The 19,074-nt window shown below is 39.0% G+C and overlaps 1 protein-coding gene and 1 long non-coding RNA gene across 2 annotated transcripts; both read right to left on the bottom strand.

Annotated features, from left to right (window-relative positions):
- Positions 1 to 1,451: 1,451 nt before the first annotated feature.
- Positions 1,452 to 5,103, bottom strand: LOC109615940. The gene is made up of 2 exons (XR_002196944.2): positions 4,923 to 5,103; positions 1,452 to 1,862 (listed from the first exon to the last, which is right to left on the bottom strand). It is a non-coding gene; the product is annotated as an uncharacterized LOC109615940 (long non-coding RNA).
- Positions 5,104 to 9,094: 3,991 nt separating this feature from the next.
- On the bottom strand, positions 9,095 to 18,651 carry LOC105024666 (sorting nexin-12). The gene is made up of 5 exons (XM_010894745.4): positions 18,280 to 18,651; positions 17,911 to 18,006; positions 17,101 to 17,225; positions 14,301 to 14,391; positions 9,095 to 10,589 (listed from the first exon to the last, which is right to left on the bottom strand). The coding sequence occupies exons 1-5, from the start codon at positions 18,442 to 18,444 to the stop codon at positions 10,584 to 10,586; spliced, it is 483 nt and encodes a 160-aa protein (XP_010893047.1). The 5' UTR covers positions 18,445 to 18,651; the 3' UTR covers positions 9,095 to 10,583.
- Between the last annotated feature and the right edge of the window lie 423 nt (positions 18,652 to 19,074).

Below are 19,074 nucleotides of genomic sequence, written 5' to 3'. Positions count from 1 at the left end.
TCTCCTCCAGTTTTAAATTTTAGGAGGAGATGAGGTCCTGGTCCACACCTGCGGATTACCTGGTTTGGGGGGTGACCAGTCCTCTTCTGGCTGTGCCGGGTGAGATATTAAGAGTCCAATTGGAATAATAAATACATTTCTCTGGGCTAAATCCAGAGTCTATTTGATCTTAGACTAGGTCAGAAGTATGACCAGGTGGACAAGGACAGGGACAGCAACGGGCCTCCCAAAAAAGGTAATCCGCAGGTGTGGACCAGGACCTCATCTCCTCCTAAAATTTAAAACTGGAGGAGAATGAAAAAAAGTTAGTAGTGCATTCCTCATATCCCCCAGCACAATAATATAAAATAGCAGCGTAACACCTTGGGGAGGACTGACGATTGATAAGGGGAGGACTGACGATTAACAAGAGGAGGGCTGACGATTGACAAGGGGAGGACTGACGATTGACTAGGGGAGGTCTGACGATTGACAAGGGGAGGACTGACGATTGACTAGGGGAGGACTGACGATTGATAAGGGGAGTACTGACGATTAACAAGAGGAGGGCTGACGATTGACAAGGGGAGGTCTGACGATTGACTAGGGGAGGTCTGACGATTGACTAGGGGAGGTCTGACGATTGAAAATGGGAGGACTGACGATTGACTAGGGGAGGTCTGACGATTGACAAGGGGAGGACTGACGATTGACTAGGGGAGCATTAAAGATTAATCGAGGTGATGTTTGATAAGGCGAGAGCGGATACTTGACCAAGGGAGGGGTGTCGTTTGACCGGGGGAGGGGTGATGACTGAGTAGGAGGAAGAACAGAGTTTCTGGGGAGGAATGATAATGTTCCTAATATGGATGCTGTACACTAGTAAAACGCAAAACTGAAATGCTGTCATTGTATTGGTGGAGTTTAGTATATATATATTTTAACATCAAAATAAGGCCACCAGCAATTGTACTTACATTTCCTTGTTAATCTTTATTTTCTATTTGTAGGACTTACACTACCGTTATTGTTTTGTTGGGAATTTAAATAAATAAAAAACATAATTTTGTTTATTTCAAACTTGACAGACAGGTTATCAATTGATGTGTTTTTTTCGGTATAGTAAGAAAGTTTAAGGTTTAAGTTTCAGTTTATTTATCAAATGCACCAAAAAACATAGCCTCATCCTGCACAATGAAATTCTTGTCACATAGCACCCGAAATCTACGTAGTATGAATTAAGCAAAAAATATAGCAATACATAACACTGCAAACTATAGCCTAGCAACTATTTGTGCTATAAAACCCAACATCATAACATCTTAATACTTCAGTGTCATTTTTGCCTAAAACAAAACATAAACCCGTTCCCCCAATCGAAGAAAACAGTGCAACCTAGCCTGCATTCTAGCATAATAATCACAGAAAGAATACATATTGTCATTGGATAAAAGTCATAATTTGATTAATGATCGCTTCATTCTCAATTTTATTACGTTCAAAATATGTTCATACACAAGATATCCAGTTCGCTTCAATGTACATCCAGTTAGAGCTGGATGCTGACATCCAGGCCACTTTCCTGTCAGTCCGGACCATGCCCTCCATCTTCATCGCCCGTCTGCTCAACTTCCCGCACAACATGCTCAAAATCCCTCATCGCCCGTCCGTCCGGCTCAACATCTACTCGAGGGCTCCCCCTAGCGTGGACGTCCATGTGACCGTGGTGGACGTCCGTATCGCTCTGAGGGATCTACTTGCTTCTCCCGTCCATCCGGATCAAAATCCAGCTCAACGTCACTTGTCACTCGTCCGTCCAGCTAAACATCCACTCGAGGGCTCCCCCTAGCGAGGACGTCCATGTGACTATGAGTTGAGTACCCCTGTAAAAAAAGCATAAATTCCTGAAAATACAGAAAATGACAACTATTCATCTAAACAGAGTTTTAGCAGCCTAAAACTTGTTTTTCTGGTTCCTCTATATTGTCTTATTGAAAGACAGATTCTAGGTAGTACAGATGTTTCCGATCCCCTGGCTATTTGTTGTGGTAAAAGGCAATGTACTAAACAACTTCATATACATTTGCCAATTTAAATGTTTCGGCAAGTGGTAGTGATATTGACAGAATGTGATATTGCAATATTGATCATGAATATTGCAATATCGATATTAATTTCGATATTCTTAAACATGTAAAAACAAACGTTATGGGATCTAAATAGATCCATAACATATGACTCAAGGGTATATTTCAACTGACAGTCACATTGGACTGGTACAACATGAATAAATAAATAAAGACCATGCTACAGAACAGGACATGTTGTACGGGTGGTACAGCAGACCTGTCCAACTTTTTAAAGTACAAGACATGCACGGCAAACTGGGCTTCAGAACTGCCATTTGCATTTGCCTTCATTGCACATCTATACATCCCACTTGTACATACATTATATATATCCCTTGTGTTGTGTTAACATTTTGGTTCCAATCATTATGTTAGGGGGTCATATTGGCCCGGGGGGTTAAATCACTACCCAGTACTCACTATGGATATTTTAGCCCCAAACCAATTTGTTTGAAATCCATAACCAACTCATTACTCACATAAATTATAACATTTACTAGTTTTATTTTATTATATAGTCCATTTAGACCACATTTACCTTGTAAATGATGAACACCCTTTTTACCCAAAACCAGAAATGTATCTCTATATGGACAAAATTGCCCAATACTTATTGATTTTCTAGACAATGTTCGGATTATTAATGACCATATTATGACCATATTGACAACATCAATGTTTCAGGTCAGAACATGTTACACACAAATCGAAAGTTAGGGAATCAAATGGAGCAGGGCTGGTCATCTCTGCACGATAAGCCATGACAATGAGGACAGGATTCTGGGAAGGCTCTCACACCACGTGCTGTTTGCCTCTCACACGTCATGCTGGTCTTGTGTCACAGTTATCGAAATGAACTACTCTAGAGAATAAACTGTATGAATTATAGGGATCCTCCCACACACTACACAACAAAGGCTTTCCCGCAAGGAAAATTCCCGTTCCAATAACAACAAAGATAACTATAGCTTGTGTTTGTGAAAGGTGAGGGGTGATTTAACTTTTAGTATGTGTGATGTTAGACATTACAAAGGGTGTCAGTGGGTGAAATACACCGATCAACCATAACATTGTGACCACTGACAGGTAAAGTGAATAACACTTGATAATCCCGTTATCATGGCACCTGTCAGTGGATGGGCTATATTAGGTAGTAAGTGAACATTCTGTCCTCAAAGTTGATGTGTTAGAAGCAGGAAAAATGGGCAAGTGTAAGGATCTGAGCGACTTTGACAAGGGTCAAATTGTGATGTTTAGACAATTGGGTCAGGGCATCTCTAAAACTGCAGGCCTTGTGGGGTGTTCATGGTCTGTAGTGGTCAGTACCTATAGAAAGTGGTTCAAAGAAGGAAAAGCGGTGAAGTTTGTTGCATACGGGGCTGCGTAGCCACAGACCAGTAAGGGTGCCCATGCTGACCCCTGTCCACTGCCGAAAGCGCCTACAATGGGCACATGAGCATCAGAACTGGACCATGGAACAATGCAAGGAGGTGGCCTGGTCTGGTGAATAATGTTCTCTTTTACATAACGTGGATGGCTGGGGCTGTGTGTGTCATTTACCTGGAGAACACATGGCACCAGGATGCACTATGGGAAGGAGGCAAGCCGACGGAGGCAGTGTGATGTTTTGGGCAATGTTCTGCTGGGGAACCGTGGGTTCTGCCATTCATGTGGATGGGGGACAAAAAAGGGGGACCAACCCAATATTAGGCAGGTGGTTATAATGTTACGGTTGATCGGTGTATCTCTAACGTGACAATTCTTCACCTCATATGACCTGATAGAAATACGGCAAAAACACTGACCATGGCAGGCATAGTTTGTATATGCAGTGTGTGTGTGTGTTTGTGTGAATTGAGGAGACGCGTAGTAAAGTGTTGTGAGGTGTAGTATCCATTCTCTATCTGCACTCAGCAGGATGTTCAACAAGCATTTTCATCTATTCTCCACCACTGGGTCATTTTGACCCTAACATTACAAATGTAACTATATTTATTTTCTACTCTCTTCTATTTGCGCTTCTGATTATTTCCTAACTGCATTTCGTTGTACTGTACTTGAACGTTCAATGACAATAAAGTTGAATCTAATCTAATTTTAGTCTAAGATATGCACCCAAATTTAGTCTCTACGGTAGAGGAATGCTTGTCAACTCTCAAAAAGGGCCAATCACAAGTATTAGCTTTTCAGACATGTTACTTAATCAAAACTGAAAGCAAAATCATTTTGAAAACATAAAAAAAATGATCGCATGGACAGACTGCAAACTAGCTACAAAGGGAATCTGAGCGCTGTTCGCTAGAAGAGTCCAGTGTTTCAGCCTATGTAAAGGTGCCTATTGTATTTCTTGGCAGCACATACATCATTTGAGATTCTTTAAATATATTAAATCTCAAATCCATTGCAAAGACATTTTAGAAGCATTTCCTCTATAACTAATACTGGACACTCATTTATTCTTTATCGCGCAGTCTTGTAAACACCAACTCTTGGTTTTATTATTTTCCGTGTCAATCCAAGCTTAAAGTAGGGTGTGCACGAAACAAATCCCGTCCCGTGTTGATTATGTAAGGGACAGTGCATTTTATTTTTCAATACGGGACGATATATTATACAGGACAGGTGGCAACCCTAGGTTAGATACCTTCAATACTTTAAGCTACAGTAGCTTACTAGGTGGCTATCCAACCAGGTGTATGCTGACATAACTAACTGTGCTTAAGTTAGTTGTCTGAAGTCGAAAACACCCTCGGCGTTGTATTACCCATTGGTGATGCAGTCAAATTTTGTAATACAAAAAAACGTTATACTCACATTTCAGAAAAAAATTGTCCTAGCTACATGTAGACTCCAATCTACCAGGCTACAGTCCGGATATTCCAAAAGTCCCACCAAGCGAGCCCTCTGACTGAAACCACGCACACGAGAACTAACAGACCAAAGGAAATGTGTCTCAAAAATGTGTAAATATAAAATTCTGATCCGTAAATAAACTTAAGATTTGTAAATGTAAGTCAATACTTACATAAATGTTAAACAACAGTTGTTTTACAGATGTGTTTTATTTGGGTAAACTTTTTTTTTTACAAAATAGTTTTCACATTTACAAATCCTATTTTTATTTGTGAGTTGTGATGAATATACGCAAGGATTTTCAAGATATATTTACGAATATCGAGACACATCTAACTCCATAAATATCGCACACTTTCCGCGACAGTTTCGATTTTGATATTGTGCAACGTGATTGCGATAAAGTTATTGAGTCAATATATCGTGCAGCCCTAAGTGGTCATGATTTTTGGGAAAACAAAAATACTCCTGATTTAATTGACGGCATAATGGCTTTGAGACTATAATCCCAATCCCTGAATTCTATTTATAACTGTTCCTGGACAGACCCTTGCAGAATATTTTCTTCAACTACATGTTATCCCCTCTTGCATTAACTAAGTGACCACAACATGTGTGATTGGCTACCATACCAGAACATCCTATTAGTCTTACAGCTACTTTGAATTAAATCTCAGCAGATGGTCATTTGGGACATTTGTGTCTAATTACAATCAACTTACACTGGACTTTTTTCACAAGCTATTTTTAGAATATGATTAATCCACCCGACAACTTCCTTGGTTAATCCTGTCAATTCCTGGAATATGTTACTGAGAAACTGACTTTCCATTTTAATAGAGCAAGTAACCCCAGACATCAAACCATCAAACTACGACACTCAAAACATTTATTATGCATGGAATATAATCTTAAAACCACACTGACCTATTTTTGGAGGTTATTAGTTATCCCAAGTTTTTACAAGGGCTGTGATTGCTTATGAAGCGGAAAATACCACTTTAATTGGGAAATATATCTTGCTTTTCACTATGAACTACAGTGGCTAGTGAAAGACGACATCTTGCACACGCTGATTTTATATTACATAGAAAAAATTATGACATTAGACTTATACAGATCAAAGTAAAAGAAAGTTATAGAACATTTTCCAAATTATAGAAACATTTTAAACAAAGATAATTTGATTGCATGTTTACACCCAGAGTTAATTTATTGCTGGGTGAAAGCACCTTTGGGATCAACTACAGCTGTGAATAATTTTCAATAAAACTCTACCAACTTTGCACAACTCTTATAGCAAAACATATCTATTGTTCTAGTCAAAACTGTTGTAGACTAGACTTCACTGATAGAAATAAATATTTTCAGCTTATGTCCAAGCACCTTAAAAGGTAGAAAACAGCCAGCCTCAGACTACTCAAAAGCAATCCCATTGGTAAAGTTTTATTGGACTGTCAAAGTCACAATTGAAATGCTTTCCAGTGCTGAGCGTTCCTGAAAACTCTAATCTCAGTAGTGACTTGAATCTGCTTAACAGATATGAGACAATGTTTCAATATTCCAATCCAAATGTAGTGAGATTCAGTAATTCTGAAAAATAACAAAATAATATATTTAGTGAAAATACAGTATTATTAAAAGTTATAATAAAAATGGATTATATAAAACACTCAAAGAGGTTGTAATTCAAATAAAACAGGTACTTTATGTAGCATACTCAACATTTAAGTACGAAGTGTTTGTCTGTCCTGAACAAACCCTAATATTCACCAGAACCGTTTTATTATAGGCTTCTTATTACATAGCTACATAAAGTTGAAGCCAGCAACGTTTTTTCTGTCCTGAACCTCAGGCATAATGCGCTTTGACTGTTACGGGAGGGGGAACGCGGGACCTGTTGTTCCGGAGCCCTCGTCTCTAACCACTACGCTATTGAACAAGGGGCACGCACGCACGCACTCACTCAGTAAGAGACATTTGCTCTTCTTAGCTGGCTCCGGCCAAAATAAAATAAAAAGCCAGCCCAGTTCTGGAACAACATTCTTTGGACAGATGAAACTAAGATCAACCTGTACCAGAATGATGGGAAGAAAAAAGTATGGAGAAGGCTTGGAACAGCTTATGACCCGAAGCATACCACATCATCTGCAAAACACGATGGAAGCAGTGTGATGGCATGGACATACATGGCTTACAATTGCACTGGGTCACTAGGGTTTATTGATGATGTGACAGAAGACAGAAGCAGCTGGATTTATTCTGAAGTGTATAGGGATATATTGACTGCTCAGATTCAGCTAAATTCAGCGAAGTTGATTGGATGGCGCTTCACTTTACAGATGGACAGTGCCCCAAAAGGAAACTAGGAGTTTTTTAAGGCAAAGAAGTGGAATATTCTGCAATGGCCGCATCAATCAACTGATCTCAATCTGATCAAGCATGCACTTTACTTGCTGAAGACAAAACTTAAGGCAGAAAGGACCATGAACAAACAACTGAAGGCAGGGAAACCCAGCGTTAGGTGATGACCATGTGTTCCAGACTTCATGCAGTCATTTCCTGCAAAGGATTCTTGACAAAGTATTAAAAACAAATATTTAATTTATGATTGTGAAAATTTGTCCAATTACATTTGAACCCATGAAATAAGGGGAATGTGAATAAAAATGGTTGCAGTTCCTAAACATTTCATACAATATTTTTGTTCAATCTCTTGAATTAAAACTGAAAGTCTGCACTTAAATTGCATCGCAGTTGTTTCATTTCAAATCCATTGGGGTGGCGTACAGAGAAAGTTATGAAAATTGTTTCAGGCTCCAAATATTTCCGGTCCTAACAGTGCATGTGGTGCAGTAATCTATGCTGATAAATATTTCAGAAATCAGTCAGTTGAAATAAACTATTTTTGCTGGCCGATTTAACCTAGAATTCTCTAACCTGTCCCCAACACAATATTCACACTGGCATCTCTTACTGAGAATATTTCCGGCCAGAACATAAAAATAGTTTTGATATAAATCTATTTTAAAGTCTATGACAAGACTTGACCCCCAAAACCATGACAGAGACTGGAAAGTAACAAAAAGAATACTGCACCATCAAGGTGTGTCGAGATACTGATCTGGGGAAGGTAACTAAAAAATATATGCAACATTCAAAGTCCCCAAGAAGACAGTGGCTTCTACTGGATGGACGAAGGTTGGAACCATCAAAACTCTTCCTAGAGCTAGGCCCCTGGACAAACTCAGCAATCAGAGGGCCTTGCTTAGGGCGGTGACCAAGAACCATGTGGTCACTCAGGTAACACTTTGGAGTGCCTCTGTGGAGATGAGAGAACCTTCCAGGACATCAGTCTTTACAGCACTACCCTAAAGGCTTGATTGTTGGAGAGTTGCCAGCCAGAAGCCAGTCCTTAGCAAAGGAATGACTAGTCAGGGTCCAGGGAAAGATGAGCAGAGCAAAATAAAAACAAGACCCATTATGAAAACCTGCTCTAGACCACCTCAGACTGAGGCAAAGTTTCACCTTCGAAGGGGACGATCCTGAGAACACAGCCAAAACAACACAGGAGTGGATGTGAATGTCCTTGAGATGATCAACCAGAACCCAGGCTTGAACCTAATCTAACATCTGTGGAGCGAACAGAAAATGGCAACGCTACGACATTACCAGTCCAACCTGACAGTTTGAGAGGCTCTGTAGAGCATGGGAAAATCTCCCAAAACACAGGTGTGCCAAGACTCAAGGCTGTAAACCATGCCAAAGGGGCCTCAACAAAGTGCTAGAAAAGGGTCTCAATAATTGTGATGTTTTTTGCCTTTTTATAAACTTGCAAAACATTACTGAAAACATGCTTTTACTTGGCCATAATTGGGTGTAGACAAAAAATATTTTTATCCATTATAGGATAAGGTTGTAATGAAACAAAATTTGAAAACACATTCCAGATGAACAAGTATTTATAAAAAAGCCAGTTAAATACATTTCAAACACACTAATGCAACAAAATGTTTGAAAAAGTGAATTACAATTCCCGGTTCCATAAACTAATCCCTTGGAAAAATAGTTTATTCATACACCACACAACTCAAAGAAAATATATATAAAAAAACAAACACTTCTACATGGCGGGGCAGGCAGAGGGAATTTTATTGATGGTACAAACAAGGCAGTTCCTCTGAAAACAGAAATGTGCATGATTAAATGTACATAATACATATGACAAAAAAAGATCAAGAAATACAGGTCAATAAACTTGATGCTGCAAGCTTCTTTATCAATATAAATGTGAGGGTTATTTATCAGCCCCTTGTTTTCACAGTGCTTTGATTACCTGACATTACATTCCCATAAGCAGACTGACAGAAACCAAAGGCTAATGCTGAACTCAATGCCAACAAAGTTACAAAAAAGTAATAAAAAGCAACCATTATAGAGCAAGCTGGGGAAAAAAAATATTTCAATGGATAATGCAAAGACACATGGAATGTCATGTTGCAGAAATAATACAGGAAGATATAAAAAATGATTTCAATTACGCTACATTTTGCTTAACTTTGGAAGGTATTCTCAGTTACAGACATCAAAGGAGATGGGAAACATACAGTTGGAGAAACTGGGTACTAAGAAACAATAAAAATATGACTGAATATCTAATGGAAATAAATCTGACTATTAGAATAGTGTAATAGCTACAAAACGAATGACAATGTATCAATTGACAAAAATAGGTACAGTTGTTTTTTACTGAGAAAATGTAGTCAACTTCATTAAAAACTAAATAACAAATGACAGCAGAACCATGTATATACATGATCTGTTAAGTTATTCTGAAAAGAGAGTATAACAATGTCTTCTCATACAGATTTATGCATCTTTTATTAGGATTTCCTGTTCTGGAATCAATGCCTGTGTAAACACGACAAGTCTCCTATGGATAAAGACTACAATTGATACACTAAGTGTTTTGTAGATTAAACCACTAAAGAAAATCTCATGTGGGAAGAAAAACAAGCGCCAGTGGGTGAGAAAGGCAGAAAATGAGGCATATCGCGAATTATTACATTTAGGTGGTTTCAATCAGTACCAAACGCCAAATTTAGAAGTGGTATATTCTGTCAGGGAAAACGATGACTCATTATGGTTTATATGTCAATCTGCAGCAACGCACCACCTGCCACGCATCACATTTAATGTGATTGGACAACACATCCAGGTACTGGGGTGTGCGCGTGCCGGTGTGACTGGGGGGGGTGGTGGGGGCAATCGTAGAATTATACGTTTATATACAGTACAAGGCCTTCAAAGGGAGCTGTCAAAGGAGGCTACTGCTGCAACTGGGGTAGGGCTCCGTTTGCTTTATGGGGACGAGATGATAAAACAGACGGGTCCTGTCCTGTGATACTCGCCTCTGAATCAATGGATCAGGATATCAAACAACTGAGTCACATGATCAGATATGGTCTTGCCGTTAGTGAAAGAGATGTCGCACACATTTGTAAATGCTTCGCCCTCGAAGTGTCAGGTCAGATATTTCTTCTGTTTTAAACTAAGGATTTGGTGGCCATGCTATCATCTTCCAAGAGAATTTAGTGTCAATAAAAGTTGAACGTGCTTCATTCATACCTGCGTGAAGAGAGAGGATAAACAATCAGTAAACACTCCTTAAAAATTCAAACATTCCTATACAGTATATAAAACCCTGGTTCCCTAAAAGCTGTGTAAAAAAGGAACTGCTAATAACTTATCCCTATATTTCATTGAAAATAGTACAAAGAGAACATATAAAATGTTGAAACTGAGACCATTTTGAATTAGATGCCAGCAAAACGTTACAAAAAAGTTGACACGGGCATGTTAGCCATTGTGTTGCATCACCTCTTTTAACAATACACTAAGCATTTGGGAACTGAAGTTTTGAAAGTGAAATGCATTCCCATTCTTGCTTGATACAGGATTTCAGCAGCTCAACAATTAAGGGTCTCTTTTGTCATATTGTGCATTTCATAATATGCAAATTGTTTTCAATGGGTGACAGGTCTGGACAGCAGGCAGGCCAGTTTAACAACCAGACTCTTTAAATATGGATCCATGCTGTTGTAATATATGCATAATGTGGTTTGGCATTGTCTTGCTGAAATAAGCAAGGCCTTCCCTGAAAAATATTTTGTCTGGACAGCAGCAAATTTTGCTCCAAAACCTGTATATATTGTTCAGCATTAATGGTGCCTTAACAAATGTGCAAGTCACCCATGCCATGTGCACTAATGCACCCCCATACCATCACGGATGCTGGCATTTGAACTGGGCGCTGATAAGAAGCCGGATGTTCCCTCTGCTCTTTAGCCTGGAGGACGCGACATCCATGATACCCAAAAATAATTTCCAATTTTGAATACGGAACAGTTTCCACTTCCCCTCAGTCCATAATTAGCTTGGGATGAGCCCAGAGAAGGCAGCGGCGGTTCTGGATATTGTTTAAATATGGTTTATTCTGTGTATGGTAGAGTTTTAACTTGCATCTGTGCATGCAGTGATGTACTTTGTTCACAGACAGTGGTTTGAGCCCATGCAGTGATTTCCATAACAGAATCGTGTCTGTTTTTAATGCAGTGCCGCCTGAGGGCTCGAAGATTATAACCATCCAATATTAGTTTGACAACTCAGCAATATTATGTAGAGAAATGTTAGTCTTAAATTGTTGCACAATTTGCCTGCACAGACTAAAAGAGTGGTGAACCATCCTCACTTCTGACAGACCCATCCTCTGTGGAAAGATCTTTTCATAGCCAATCATGTTACTGACCTGTTGTCAATTGACCTAATTAGTTGTGTGATATTCATGTATTTCAGCACTACACAACGTTTCCAGTCTTTTGTTGCCCCATCCCAGCATCAAATTCAAAGTGGGCATACATTTTTTTATGAAACAATAAAATGCCTGTTTCAACATTTGATGTTGTCCTTGTACTATTTTATACTGAATATAAGGTTAAATTATTTGCACATCATTGCATTTTGTTTTTATTTAAATATTAAACTGCATCCAAACTTTTTTGGAAACAGAGTTGTAAAAACAGCTATGAGAAAATGGCATGGAAGAGTGTGTTGATAGACAGTGAACACGAAACACGAGAGAGAAAGCAAAACAGAGGGCGAGACAGAGAGGGTGGGGTTGAGAGACAGAGAGGGCGAGAGAAGAATCGGGCTACAGCCAGGGCACTCTCAAGCAGGGCCTGTGTGGAAACTGAGGGTGGAAATAATAACTATAGTTCACTCACACACCATCTCCTAGTGATGTTGTTGATAGCAAGGTTATGAGTTTATCAGCAACCAATACAAGTTCAGCTTATTGCAGGCATGAAATCTCCAACGTACATACATTGGTTGTTGCGTTTAATAACAACAATACAGATTTGCTAAATACTGCTTCGTCCTTCCTCCATTTGCTTTATGTGTTGCATGGACTGATAACATGGGGCAACAGTTTTTGATCCGGGGTAGTAAATGTTATTTCATAAATGCGTGTGCCTAATAAGTATAGACAATTACTATTAGTTCCAACAAAACGCTTTTGTGACCAGGACAGAACATGCAACCCTCCAAGGATATGCCTCCCAGACCATCACTGAACCACCACCAAAGCGGTCATGCTGGATGATGTTGCAGGCAGCATAACGTTCACTACAGTGTCTTAAGACTCTTTCAGGTCTATCATGTGGTCAGTGTGAACCTGCTCTTATCTGTGAAGAGAATGGGGTGCTAATGGCAGACCTTTAAATTCTGGTGTTCTGTGATGAATGCCAATCAAGCTGGATGGTGCTGGGCTGTGAGCACAGGACCCATTAGAGGATGTTGGGCCCTCATGGAGTCTGTTTCTGAAAGTTTGGTCAGAAACATGCACACCAGTAGCCTGCTGGAGGTCATTTTGTAGGGCTTTGGCAGTGCTCGTCCTGTTCTTCCCTTCACAAAGGTGCAGATACCGGTCCTGCTGCAGGGTTGATGCCTTTCTACAGCCTTGTCCAGCTCTCCTCACGTAACGTCTCATCTCCTGGTGTCTCCTCTATTCTCTTTAGACTGCACTTCTCCCAGACAAACCTTCTCCCAGCAAACCGTCTTGCAACGGCACATTTGGATGTGACTTCCTGGAGGAGCTCGTCTACCAGTGCAACCTGAATGGGCTGCATGTACCACCTCATGCTACTAGTAGTGACAAAAAACAAGAGAAGAATCAGTTAGGAAGGATAAGGAGAGAGCAACTGTCTGTGGCCACCATGTGGAAAACCATTCCCTTTTTGGGTGTTGTCTTGCTGTTGCCTCTCCAGTGCACCTGTTGTCACTTTCATTAGCACCAAAACAGGTCACACTGATTCACAATCGCTCATGCTTCTTAACTGGACAGATCAATATCCCAGAAGTTTAATGGACTTTGTGTTATACAGTGATGATTACGTGTTCCCTTAATATTTTTGTGCGGTTTTTAGTTTGGTGGGGTGATTTGGGTCATCGTCCTGTTCTGTTCTGTTCTGGGAGGATATTGGCTCCAATCAAACGCCATCCACAGGGTATACCTTCTTCAATATCCCTTTTATCCTGTACAAATCTCCCACTTTACCACTACCAAAGCACCCACAGAACTTTCACCATGCTTGACAGATAGCATGAAGCACTTCATCTTTTTATTTGGTCTACATCTCAAGGAAGTTCTTTGTGATCCAAACACCTCAAATGTCCATCCATAACACTTTTTTCCAATCTTCCTTTGTCCAGTGTGTGTTCTTTAGCATATCTTCATCTTTTCTATTTATTGGCCAGTCTGAGACATGGGATTTTCTTTGCAACTCTGCCTAGAAAGTTTATGGCTACTTTAATTAGCACAACAGTTTTTTCTAATACCCTACCAATGCGTTCCAGGGTCTGGGATTGTGGAAATGTAATGGCATTATTCCTTCGATTGTCTAATAATTATAGGAACATGATCTACAATGAGAATTTGATGTTCATATATTTGATCCATATGAAATGACTAGTGCCCCAATCGCATTTCATTTATACAGCTCGGGCCCTCATGGAGCTGTATATACATAAATAAAATCCATACAGTTGATCCTAGTCTTACTGTGACCTTCCAAAATCAAGACTATCAGGCAAAAAAAAAATTGGTGGCTAAACCCATATCACAGTGCTAATTCATAAACTCAAACTTGTGAAACATTGAAAAGGTAAATGAAATTGCTAGTAAACTATGTGTAACTCAACAGCCATTTTAATCTCGCCGCACCCCAGGCCTCATTCCACATCCCTTGCCAGCCCCAAATCCAGACCCTATGGTCATACCTTTCCCGGAATGTAGTTGCGGTCAATGCTCTCATCCTGCAAAAACATGTGAAGACAGCGCTCATTTTGGGCCAGGGGATGACCTGCAATTCTAGAAGAACAAAAAAAAATGTTGGGCATCAAAGAGGATTATGCAATTAGCAAGTACTGTCTGGGCTTGGCAATCAAATTGTCCACATGCTGGTGACACTTTGTACAACTGAGAAAAATGAATTTTGGAAAACATTTAACAGAATTTTTAGGGCCCGCTTTAGAGTAGTTTATATACACAGGAATATTGACAGAAAACAGAGCAGTACTTTCTCTTGTACCTAGGTAGACGTTGCAGAGGAGAGAAGAATGTGCCTAATTGAAAACAAAAAATAAACAAAAAACATTATTAAAAATTATTCATTTTATTAATGACCCATACTTGGAAAGATTGGAGTTGTTAAATTGCGTAGTGGTTAGAGACGCGGACTGCCATGCAGGGGACCGGTGTTCCAGCCTCATCACAGTCAACACAAATTATACATTAGGATTTGTTCAGGCCAGACAAAAACTTTGCAGGCTAAACCCTTCACTAGCTATGTTATATTAAGCCTAAAATAAAACTGTTTACAGTTTTATTGTGACTATTTCTGGTGGATTTTCAAAGTACCCATCCGTTCATGCTTTTTGGGGTAATATAGGCTAGATCACAACCCCTTGGGCAGTAAAAGAGGATTGGGTTTACACAATTCTCTAGTCTTTTCATTAGACGAAAAAGAAGGAGACATAATGGCAGGCTGCAAGTGCTTTGTTTAGTTCTTAAGCCCGCGTTTGTTGTTAAAATGCACACAAGAATACACAAAATATTTGCCAGGTGGAAAATGATTTCTCAAATGTAATGGTTTGAATTACAGAAGTTTGCTAGACAGATAGGATGCATGGTTTGATGCGGCAGAATGCATACAGAGTTGATTTTCTTTCTCCATGAGTTGCCTTTTGGACTGACTGTGTGGGTAGGCTACTCTGGACATTCATTGACAAGTAAACCAGTTTTACTTGTCAATTAATGAAAATATTCCATATTTTCAAATGAATCATATACAAATCAGAATTGACTGCCATTTTATCTCTGTACCAAACTACAAAAGCTCATGGACAGAATACGTAACATTGCATGACGTGCAACAGTAACCTTTAATTAGGCTATGCGTATGCTATTAAAAAACTATTTCATCCAGCATTGACTCGAGAAATCAGAAATCCTGCTTCTTTTTGATAATTTATTATTATATTATTTAATGGCAAGGGTGTGCATTCCAGTCCAGTCATTGAAGCCTTTTGTAAGCTGTAATTCACTGGCAGAAAAACCTTTTTTGGAATCAGTTTAATATTCTTGATTTAACAAATACAGCACTAGTCAAATTCTAAGGAATTATTTTAACAGGGGATAAGCCCAGGGAGATCTTTGTCTTTTAAAATCTTGGGTTGGGATCTCAGGGATTGCACTACATTGGTTCAAGTCGTGTCTGGCAAATAGAGCATTTGTAGTGTCCATTAACAATGATATCCTCCTCTGTTCCTGTCATATGTGGTGTTCTACAGGGTTCCATCCTGGGGCCAATCATTTTCACTGTATATGCTTCCATTAGGAAGTATAATTCAGCAGCATGACGTATCTTCTTATTGTTATGCAGAAGATATGCAGTTGTATGTCGGTTAAGGCAAATTATTTGAGCAAGTTGTGTGTTCTACATAATTGCCTCGAAGATGTTACAAGCTGGATGACCAATAATTTCCTTCGGTTAAACACTGACAAAACCAAAGTTTTAATTATTGGCCCCCAATCTACTTTGGATGAAGTTTGGTTGGCTCTAGAATCGCTAGTAGAAAATATTGTGCCTGTGGCAAGAAATCTGAGATCTCTTTGATCCAGACTTACAATTACAATACAACACAAAAAAAGGTGCATTTGTGCTTTTACCAACTTAGAAATATTGCCAAAATAAGATCGGTTTTATCTTTTGAGGACACAGAATTATATATTATTATTAATTTCATCTCACCCAGATTACTGTAATGCTTTGTTTACATGCCTCAACAGTAAGTTGCTAGGTAAGTCCAAGTTGTACAGAATTCAACTGCCAGACTTCTTACAAGAACTAAATAAAGGTCTCATAACCCCAGTGTTGGCAGCTCTACATTGGTTACCAGTGAATTTCAGAGTAGAGAATTCAACTTATCACTTTTAAGGCACTACATGGTCTGGCACCTGATTACATTAGTGACATGTTCAACCCATACCGCACTGTTAGGCCTTGCATATAAGCTGGAAAAGGAAATCTGTCCCAGAGTCTAGACTGAAAACTAAAGGGAACCGGTCCTTTGCTATACGGGCCCCTAGACTTTGGAACAGCCTAACACAGAATTTCAGAGATGCTACGTCCGTGCATTATTTAAAATCTTACCTAAAAAATATTTTTTTAATAACATGGCTTTTACGAATATTTTATCATTGTGATTTTACATTGTTTATTGTTTTTACTTCCTGTATTTAAAAGTTTTATATATATAATTTTAATATAATGTATTTCTATTTGTATTGTGTGTAAAGCACTATGTAATGGCACTAGAAAAGTGCTATACAAGTTATTATTTTTATAATAACTGATTAACCATTCTCACCCATCTTGTAAGATGTTGGGATTTCTTTTAGTATTTTTTTAAATTTGAAGGCCTGGTAGTAAACTCTCCAGAGCTTGGTATTGGCACTGTGTCCAGAGGTTGGAAAGTCTACAAAATACTCTTTAATGTTTAGTAAATTGAGGCCCACCTGTTGATAAACTGCTCAAGACCCACACGTCGCTCCTCAATAAAAGCTTCTTCAAAAATGCCTTCATCCCCACGGAAAGGTAGCTGTCTCTTCAGTGCCTTTCCAGGCAAGGGAGGCACTACAATCTGGAATAGTCATCCATTTAAGAAAGTTTAACAGGGCTCAACTTCAAAGGGATGGTTCCTTAAAATTGCAAAAGAACACAATGATGTTCTTAACCTTCAAGCCATATATGTAGTATTCCTGGGTCTGGTACAATACAAACATATCACCATTTGTGGCACATTTGAAACGATTGTCAAAATTGTCAATCTAAAACATAAAAATGTCACATGTATTATTAAGAAATGGTCCTAAGTGTCGTAAATTGATTGACACAACCAAGGCCTTTATATATTACTGGGACATGGTAACAATGCTAATATAGGTTTCTAGACTTGGACTTGCCAAAAATACTAGCATGTCCAGAATAAAAGAAACAATGGATTCTTGTCTCATTTCCAGACTGCTTCCAGAATAAGGACACCAATGTGTCATTTAAAAATAACAGCGCAAATTAGCCTAATTCAATAATGTAGAAATCTCCACCAAAGAACATCATAATTAAAATGTAGCCAGCAATGTAACGTGGTAGTGCAGAAAGCTAGCTATCACATAACAGTACATCATCGTGGTAACAGCTGTGGTACCGTTACAGCTAGATTGGAATATGTTAATATTGTTATTTAGGCTTTGAATATAGTAAGGTCCTATATCCCAAACATATTTCCCTACCCCCCAAAAATAGTTAACTACTGTGGCTTTACTGACCTTACTGTCTCGTTCCAACTCATTCTTCAGCCACTCAAAGTCACTATATCTTCTTCGAACAATAGAATCCTTCAACTTAAAAATGGGTAGGTTTGTCTGCATTCATTGAAAACAGAAACAAAAATGTATTAAAACTTTTCGTCCAAGGAAAAACCCAGCAATGAAACGCTAACTCGCTAGCTAACACCTAAGGACAACCACTTCCGTAGCTCACAGTGCTAGTTAGCTAGCTAGATAAGGCAGATAACTAGGCCGACCAAGTCCTGGGCCTCGATTTTCAAGCTTATAACCTTCGCTAACTAGCTAGCTAAAAATGTTTGCAGTTTCTTTCAACTATATGTGAAGACATATCTAGCTATCGCAACCTACCCTCATTCGGACTTCATACGTCGTGAATCGGTTCCGCCCGACTCCAACAGTTTGTGGGTCATAAACATCAATTTCAAGAAAATTGCTGGGAGGACCATAAGCATCTGTCAGGTCCTGAGGCTTTGAATTTAACCGGCGAGTATCAGCCACCGTGGGATCTGACATTTTTCTTGTCCGACAACCCGGAGGATGTTCACGTTAGAAAAAGCAAAAATATGTAGAAGCAATTCTTATATTCCCCTTACATAAATTGTATGTGGTCTTCAAATTTCCAGCGCTGTAAATGAATCTAGCTAGCCTGTTTATGAGGGCTACCCCGTGCCCTCTTTTCGTTGCACAAACACATTCGCCCAGTAGTGCACTGAAAGCGCTGCGTAGACTAGAATGAGGATCCGCCCACGTCTCTGATGTTGACACCCATTCTGGAAGTATCATACATTAAAACTCATATAACTGTCATATATGACTCAAACCATAAAATATTCCATTCACACACATTTCAGTTTTTTTCTATTTAAATTTGTTGTTTGTCACGGACAAACTTTATTAGAGGACCTCTGAGAAAGCGTAGTTATATAAACCAAATAAAGAAATGTGATTTGAAATCATGAAGCCACATTTTAGATGTATACATTTTATATTCCATTATTATAAGTAATACATCAAATAAGCAAACAAAGGGAAAAGGCATGCATATCATACTTGGAAACAAAGGCAAGATACAATGACAAATAAATGTAAAAGAATATTTGTAATACTGTATGAAAAGTATCATCTGGTCAGTCAATTCTAATA

Source organism: Esox lucius, chromosome 7, assembly GCF_011004845.1.
Source record: "Esox lucius isolate fEsoLuc1 chromosome 7, fEsoLuc1.pri, whole genome shotgun sequence".
Taxonomy (NCBI): Eukaryota; Metazoa; Chordata; class Actinopteri; order Esociformes; family Esocidae; genus Esox; species Esox lucius.
This window is presented reverse-complemented; position numbering and strand designations above follow the sequence as displayed.